The sequence below is a fragment of the Miscanthus floridulus genome, chromosome 10, assembly GCF_019320115.1.
Source record: "Miscanthus floridulus cultivar M001 chromosome 10, ASM1932011v1, whole genome shotgun sequence".
NCBI classification, from domain to species: Eukaryota; Viridiplantae; Streptophyta; class Magnoliopsida; order Poales; family Poaceae; genus Miscanthus; species Miscanthus floridulus.
The window spans coordinates 104,510,161-104,518,565 of record NC_089589.1 but is presented as its reverse complement, the minus strand read 5'-3'; the positions used below and the strand labels follow the sequence as shown (position 1 = coordinate 104,518,565).

Below are 8,405 nucleotides of genomic sequence, written 5' to 3'. Positions count from 1 at the left end.
CGCCGAGTGTCTTAAAATCAACACTCGGCAAAGTAAAAAAATATAGAAAAAAAATCCGCCCCTCCCCTCCCAATAAAATCCCACACCTGCCCCAGCCCCCCTCGTCCCGCCCGCCCCTCCCATCCCCAGTCTCCCGCACCCGCCCCCCTCCCCCCGCACCCCCCCGATGAGATCCTCTCCTCTGCCGCCGCCCCCTCCCTCCCTCCCTCCCCTCCTCCCGCCACGCCGGATCCGGCCCATCCTTTCCCTCCCCTTCTTCTTCCCCGCCGGCGGCCTGCCCCTCCTCCCGCACCCGTCCCAGCTCCGGCGAGATCCCCTCCTATGCCGCCGCCCCCTCCCTCCCCTCCTCCCGCCGCGTCGGATCCGGCCCCTCCCTCCCCTCCCCTCCTCCTGCCGCACCGGATCCGGCCCCTGCCCTCCCTCCCCTTCTTCTTCCCCGCCGGTGGCCAGCCCCTCCACTTCTTCTTCCCCGCCGACGGCTTCTGGATCCGGCCACTCCCCTTCTTCTTCCCCGCTGGCGGCCGCCCCCCCCCTTCTTCCCCGCTGGCGGCTGCCGAATCTGGCCCCTCCCCCCCCTCCCCTTCTTCTTCCCCGCCGGCGGCCACCGGATCCGGCCCCTCCCCTCCCTCCCCTTCTTCTTCCCCGCCGGCGGCCGCCGGATCTAGCCCCTCCCCTTCTTCTTCCCCGCCGGCGGCCACCGGATCCGGCCCCTCCCCTCCCCTTCTTCTTCCCGGCGATGGCGCAGGGCGGCTCGGCCCCTCTCGGCGATGCGGAGCAGCAGCAGCTACGGGTGGCGGTGCAGATCTGCCCTCCTCTCCTCCCTCCATGGTTCCATCGGCGGGTGGCATCGTGGATCCGGGGGGATGGAGCCACCACGGCATGGATCCGGCGGCAGATCCGGTGGGTTGGATCCCGGTGGCGGTGGATCCGTGGATCTGACGGCGGGCTCCATGGCGGCGGCCCCTCCCCTCCCATTCTTCTTCTCCCGGTCGGCCGACGGCTGTGGTGGTGGTGGTGGTGGTGGCTGTGGTGGTGGTGGTGGTGGTGGTGGCCGGCGCACCCAAGGCGTCGATGGTGGCGACGGGCGTGGATGGCGGCGGCGGTGCTGGTGGTGCGGGCGTGGATGGCGGTGTGCCTTTTTTATTTTATTTTTGAAAAAAAGTTTGCCGAGTGTTTTTTTTTTCACACGGCAACGTCTTTGCCGAGTGTTCGACAAAAAGCACGCGGTAAACTAGGGTTTGCCGTTAAAGGGTTTGCCGAGTGTCGTTTGCCAAGTGTAACACTCGGCAAACCCTTTGCCGAGTATTTTTGGGTCTTCGCCGAGTGCCCTCGGCACTCGGCAAAGCTGCTGGATCCGGCGTCGCAACCCTAACAGGCACCACACTTCTGTGTTTCACCCGCTCACTTGAAAGCTCTATTTGGTTTTGGTGAATTGATGAAACCCTAAGTGCTAACCTAGTTTATCAAGTGATCATGATATAGGTAGCACACTCCAAGTGGTGAAGCAAATAAAGATCATAACATGATGATGGTAATGCCATGGTGATGATCAAGTGCTCGGACTTGGAAAGAAGAAAGAGAAAAACAAAAGGCTCAAGGCAAAGGTATAAATTGTAGGAGCCATTTTGTTTTAGTGGTCAAGACACTTAGTGAGTGTGATCACATTTATGATCGATAGCCATACTATTAAGAGGGGTGAAACTCGTATCGGAATGCGGTTATCAAAGTGCCACTAGATGCTCTAACTCATTGCATATGCATTTAGGATCTAGTGGAGTGCTAACACCCTTGAAAATGTTTGTGAAAATATGCTAACACATGTGCACAAGGTGAAACACTTGGTGGTTGGCACATTTGATCAAGGTGATACACTTGGTGGTGAAGTCCGGACAGCCCGTGTTGTGCCCAGTGAAGGGGTACAATGGCTCTATTTCATGGGGGCTTCTATTTAAGCCCCATAGCTGGCTTAAGCTCATACCTTTGGCCATTTTCATTAACATAGCAACCTTGTGAGCTTAGCAAAAGCCCTCCCACTCATCTCCATCATTGATTCATCATCTTTGTGAGATTGGGAGTGAATCCAAGTGCATTGCTTGAGTGATTGCATCTAGAGGCACTTGGTGTTCGTGTTTTGCTGCAGATTTCGCTTGTTACTCTTGGTGGTTGCCGCCACCTAGACGGCTTGGAGCAGCGAGGATCGTTGAGCGGAGGTTGGTGATTGTCTCTGGCTCCAATCATGGTGATTGTGAGGGGTTCTTGACCTTTCCCCGACGGAGAGCCAAAAGGTACTCTAGTGGATTGCTCGTGGCTTGTGTGATCCTCATCTTGTGTTGGTTGTGCGGCACCCTATTGAGGGTTTGGCGTGTGAAGCCAATTAGCGCGTGAACCTTCAAGTGAGTGAATCGCCACAACGAGGACTAGCTTGCCGGCAAGCAAGTGAACCTCGGTAAAAATCATTGTGTTCATCATTGATTCCGAGGTGATCGGTCTTTATTGTTATTCATCCTTGTGATTGATTGGTTCTTTCATCTACATGGCGGTATAACCTTCTTGATCACTCTCTTTACATTACCGCAAACTAGTTGTCAAGCTCTTTAGTGTAGCTAGTTGTGAGAGCTTGCTTGCTTGGTTAGTGTGGCTCTTTCGTTAGCCTTTGAGAGCACACTAACATAGGGTAGTGTCATAGCTATTATGTGAATAGATACTATCTAAACTAGAATTATGGTAGGTGGCTTGCATTTTGAGTAGGCTAGCGCAACACTTGCTTTGCCTCATAATTGTCTAACCATTTTGTTAAGTGTTGTTGTAGAAATTTTTATTAGGCTATTCACCCCCCGCCCTCTAGCCATTAGGACCTTTCAAGTGGTATCAGAGCCGAGGTCACCATGATTTGAGGCTTAACAACCTTTGGTGCAAAAATGACTCAAATCAACAACACCAAGAAGCTACCCCAATTTGATGGCTCAAATTATCCCTATTGGAAGGCTAAGATGACAACATATATCAAGTCAATCAATAGGAAGATTTAGAAGGTGGTAGAAATAAAAATTGAGATTGAAGATGAAGATGCTCCCACCGCCGCTGAAGAAATACTTCTCCAAAACAATGACATTGCTCTTAGTGCCATCCATGATGCTTTGGATGAGAGAACCTTTGAGCAAATCAAGAACATTGAGAGAGTTCATGACGCTTGGAAGAAATTGAAGGAATCATTTAAGGGCACTCAAGCCGTGAAGGGTGCAAAGGCATATATTCTCAAAAAGAAGTTTGCAAGCTTCAAGATGAAGGAGGATGAGAGTGTGCCGGACATGTTTCATCGGATGGAGGTGATTGTTAATGATCTCAAAGCACTTGGTGTGAAGATAGAGGACAAGGATTTCTCTAATAAGTTCTTGAGATGTTTACCTACAAGATTTGGTATGTTGGTCGCCTTGCTAGTAAGGACCAGGTTGGACACAATGACACCAAACCAAATCTTGGGAGATATCATGACCGATGATGCTTATAGAGATGATGATGAGAAGGAAGAAAAGAGAGAGAAGAAAGATGACAAGAAGAAGAGCGTGGCATTCAAGGCCACATCATCCAAGGGCAAAGCCAAGCAAGAAACATCAAGTGAAGAAGATGATTCATGGGATAATGATGATGATGAGAAGATGGCTCTCTTTGTCAAGAGATTTGGTAAGTTCATGATGAAGAAGAGATATCATGCTAGGAGGAAGAAGTCTTCATCCAAGAACAAAGAAGAGTCAAGAAGGTGCTTCAAGTGTGGAAGCAAAGATCATTTTGTTGCTCAATGCCCATACAATAGCGACAATGATGATGACAACAAGAAGAATAAGAAGAAGGACAAGAAGGGAAAGAAAGAAAAGAAGGACAAGATGGCATTCAAGAAGAAGAAGGGTGGTTCATATGTAGTCACTTGGGATAGTGATGCTTCCTCAAGTGATGATGATGATGATAGTGATGATAACAAGACCACCAAGAAGAAGGTTCCTACAAGCATTGCTATCAATGAGAAGCCTTCTCTCTTTGACTCTTCATCATGCTTCATGGCTAAGGCCACTAAGGTACAATCTTATGATGATGAAAGTGATGAAGAACATGATGATGAAAATGAACATGAAGATGAAAATAATAGTGATAGTGATGATGATGAACCTACTAAAGATGAATTATTTGACATGCTAGAAGATGCTAGAGAACACTTTGACATCAAGAGAAGAGAATGCAAAAGCTTGCGTAAGGAACTAAAGGACCTTAAGCAAGCCTTTGATGAGCTCAATACATCTCATGGGAGGCTAGAGGAAGCCAATGAGAAGCTTGACAAAGCTCACAAAAAGCTTGAAAAGGCTCATTCATCTTAGCTTGATGACCAAAATAAAACGAAGCATGTTGAAACTTGCAATGTAGGCTTAACTTGTGATATAATTGATGAATCATTATCTATGCCTATCATTGTTGCTCCTACTAACCCTTCTTGTAGCACTTCCACTTCTACCTCATCTAGTAGTGATGGACTCACTTGTGATGCCTCACTAGTGGTTGAGAATGAGAACCTCAAGAAGGAGGTCAATAAGCTCACTCACGCCTTAGCTAAAGCTTATGTTGGTGAGGACCGCTTGCTTATGTGCTTGGGTAGCCAAAGAGCTTCTCTCTACAAAGAGGGATTGGGATATACCCCCAAGAAAGGCAAGGCGGTCTTTGCTCCTCATAAGACTATTTTTGTGAAGAACAATGGTCGGTTTTGCACTACTTGCAAGCAAGTTGGTCATGTAGAGCAAAAGTGCATGAACAAGAAATCACAAGCTAATGTATCCTCCATTAAGCTTGATTCTTTCTATGTACTTACCAAGGGTGCAAATGGTGTAAAGGCTAAGTTTATTGGTAAACCATGGATGGGCTCAAAGAAGAAAGCCATTTGGGTACCAAAGAGCTTAGTGACTAACATTCAAGGACCCAAGCAAGTTTGGGTACCTAAAAGGAATTGATCTTCTTTTATAGGTCAATTACAAAGCCGGAGGAAGGCATTGGGTTCTTGATAGTGGGTGCACTCAACACATGATCGGAGATGCAAGAATGTTTAACTCAATCAACACCAATGGCAATAATGGTTATGATAGTATCACATTTGGTGACAATGGCAAAGGCAAGGTCAAAGGGCTTGGTAAGATTGCAATATCCAATGACATGAGCATATCCAATGTGTTGCTAGTAGAGAGCTTAAACTTTAATTTACTATTCATGACTCAATTGTGTGATCTTGGATTCAAATGCATATCTAGGGTAGATGATATAGAGATCATAAGTGTAGATGGCTCTAACTTGATCTTCAAAGGCTTTAGATATGAGAATCTATACTTAGTTGATTTCAATACTAGTGAAGCTAGATTATCTACATGCTTGTTCACTAAGTCTAGCATGGGTTGGTTTTGACATACAAGGCTTGGTCATGTTGGAATGAAACAATTGAATAAATTGGTTAAGCATGACTTGGTTAGAGGCTTAAAAGATGTTGTGTTTGAGAAGGATAAACTTTGTAGCTCTTGTCAAGCCGGCAAACAAGTTGGAAACACCCATCCTAAGAAAAGCATGATGAGCACTAGCAAAGCATTTGAGTTATTGCACATGGATTTGTTTGGGCCAACACAATACACTAGTATCGGTGGAAACAAATATGGCTTTGTGATTGTGGATGATTATACTAGATATACTTGGGTATTCTTTCTAGTGGATAAAAGTGATATGTTTGTAACATTCAAATTATTTGTCAAGGGCATTCATAATGAGTTTGAAACAACCATCAAGAGAGTTATAAATGACAATGGTAGTGAGTTCAAGAACACTAGAATTGATGAGTTGTGTGATGAATTTGGAATTAGACATCAATTCTCGGCTAAGTACACACCTCAATCAAATGGCCTTGTTGAAAGGAAGAATAGGACACTCATTGATATGGCAAGGTCTATGCTTAGTAAGTACAATGTGAGTCAATCTTTTTGGGCCAAAGCTATCAACACGGCTTGCTATTGTAGCAACCATCTCTATTGTCACCGATTGAAAGAGAAGACACCATATGAGCTCTTGAATGGTAGAAAGCCCAACATTGCATATTTTCGGGTCTTTGGTTGTAAATGCTATATCTTGAAGAAAGGCACAAGATTGGATAAGTTTGACAAGAAATGTGATGAAGGATTCCTATTTGGTTATTCCACTACAAGCAAAGCATATAGAGTTTGGAATTTGGATAGTGGTACTCTTGAGGAAGTTCATGATGTTGAATTCGATGAAACCAAGGGTTCACAAGTAGAGAATGAGAACTTGGAAGATGTTAGAGGCATTCAACTTTCAAATGCTATGAAGAACATGGATATTGGTGAATTAAGGCCTAGGCAAGTGAATGATGATGAAGATGATCAAGTGCAAGTGCTCTCTAACTCAAATGTGCAAGATGCTACAAATCAAGTTAGTGCAAGTGGCTCTGATGACAATGAATAAAATCAAGTGGCTAGTACATCATCTCAACCCAATGATCAAGCAAATACAAGCAATCAAGTTCCAATCCTCCAACCAACCAATGTTGCAAGGGATCATCCATTGGACATTATCATTGGTGATATTTCTAGAGGTGTACAAACAAGATCAAGATTGGCATCATTTTGTGAGCACTTCTCATTTGTGTCATCCATTGAACCAAAGAAGATAGATGATGCATTAAATGATGTTGATTGGGTAAATGCTATGCATGAAGAATTGAATAACTTCACAAGAAATCAAGTATGGGAGTTGGTAGAAAGACCAAAGGGACACAATGTGATTGGAACTAAATGGGTCTTTAGAAACAAGCAAGATCAAGATGGGATAGTAGTAAGGAACAAAGCAAGATTGGTAGCACAAGGCTACACATAAGTTGAAGGTCTTGACTTTGGAGAAACATATGCCCCAATTGCTAGATTGGAAGCAATTAGAATCTTGCTAGCCTATGCTTGTGCCCACAGCATCAAACTCTATCAAATGGTTATAAAGAGTGCATTTCTCAATGGTTACATCAATGAAGAAGTATATGTTGAGCAACCTCCCGGTTTTGAAGATGATAAGAAGCCCGACCATGTGTATAAGTTGAAGAAGGCATTGTATGGTTTGAAGCAAGCACCTAGAGCATGGTATGAGAGATTGAGGGACTTCCTACTCTCTAAAGGGTTCATGATGGGCAAAGTTGACACCACTCTCTTCATCAAGAAGATTGGAAAAGATTTATTTGTGTTGCAAATCTATGTTGATGACATCATATTTGGATCAACCAATCAAGACTTTTGGGATGAGTTTGGAAAGATGATGGCTAATGAGTTTGAGATATCCATGATTGGAGAGTTGAGTTACTTCCTTGGTCTTCAAATCAAGCAATTGAAGAATGGTACATTTGTGAGTCAAGGCAAGTATATCAAGGACATGATCAAGAAGTTTGACATGAATGATAGTAAAGCCATTAGCACACCAAGGGAACAAATGACAACTTGGATAGTGATGCAAGTGGAAATATGGTGGATCAAAAATTGTATTGGTCTATGATTGGAAGCCTACTCTATGTGACCGCATCAAGGCCGGATGTCATGTTTAGTGTATGCATGTGTGCAAGATTTCAAGCCTCACCAAGAGAAAGTCATTTGAAGGCTACAAAGAGAATATTGAGGCACTTGAAGCTTACACAAAATATTGGTTTGTGGTATCCCAAAGGAACAAAGTTTGAGCTAGTTGGTTACTCTGACTCAGATTATGCGGGTTGCAAGGTTGAAAGAAAGAGCACCTCGGGCACATGTCAATTCTTGGGAAGATCACTTGTTTCATGGTCATCAAAGAAGCAAAATAGTGATGCATTATCAACCGCCGAAGCCGAATACATATCCGCCGGTAGTTGTTGTGCACAAATTCTTTGGATGAAGGCCACCTTGAATGACTTTGGAATCAAGTTCAAGAAAGTGCCATTGCTATGTGACAATGAGAGTGCAATTAAGCTAACCAACAATCCGGTTCAACATGCAAGAACAAAGCACATTGATGTCCGCCACCATTTCATAAGAGATCACCAACAAAAGGGGGACATTTGTATTGAGAGTGTAGGCACCGAAGATCAACTTGCCGATATATTCACCAAGCCATTGGATGAGAAAAGGTTTTACAAGCTAAGGAATGAGTTGAACATATTGGATTTCTCAAATATGTGTTGATGCACCCCCCCACTTATATGACATGCCTCTCCTTCGAGCAATCCAAGGTAAAAGTTGATTTGCATGACATACATCCTTGCTAAGGACATGTTTAGTGCATCTAGTCATCTCTCCATTTTATTAGGCTCATTCATGAAAATCAAAAGAATTTAATGATTATATGGTATCACTATTGCTTCT

At 44.5% G+C, this 8,405-nt stretch overlaps 1 protein-coding gene across 1 annotated transcript; it reads left to right on the top strand.

Annotated features, from left to right (window-relative positions):
• The first annotated feature begins 321 nt into the window (after nt 1–321).
• Nucleotides 322–939, top strand: LOC136489180 (proline-rich receptor-like protein kinase PERK2). The gene has a single exon (XM_066485893.1). It carries the CDS (start codon nt 322–324, stop codon nt 937–939), a length of 618 nt encoding a protein of 205 aa, XP_066341990.1.
• The last annotated feature ends 7,466 nt before the right edge of the window (nt 940–8,405 follow it).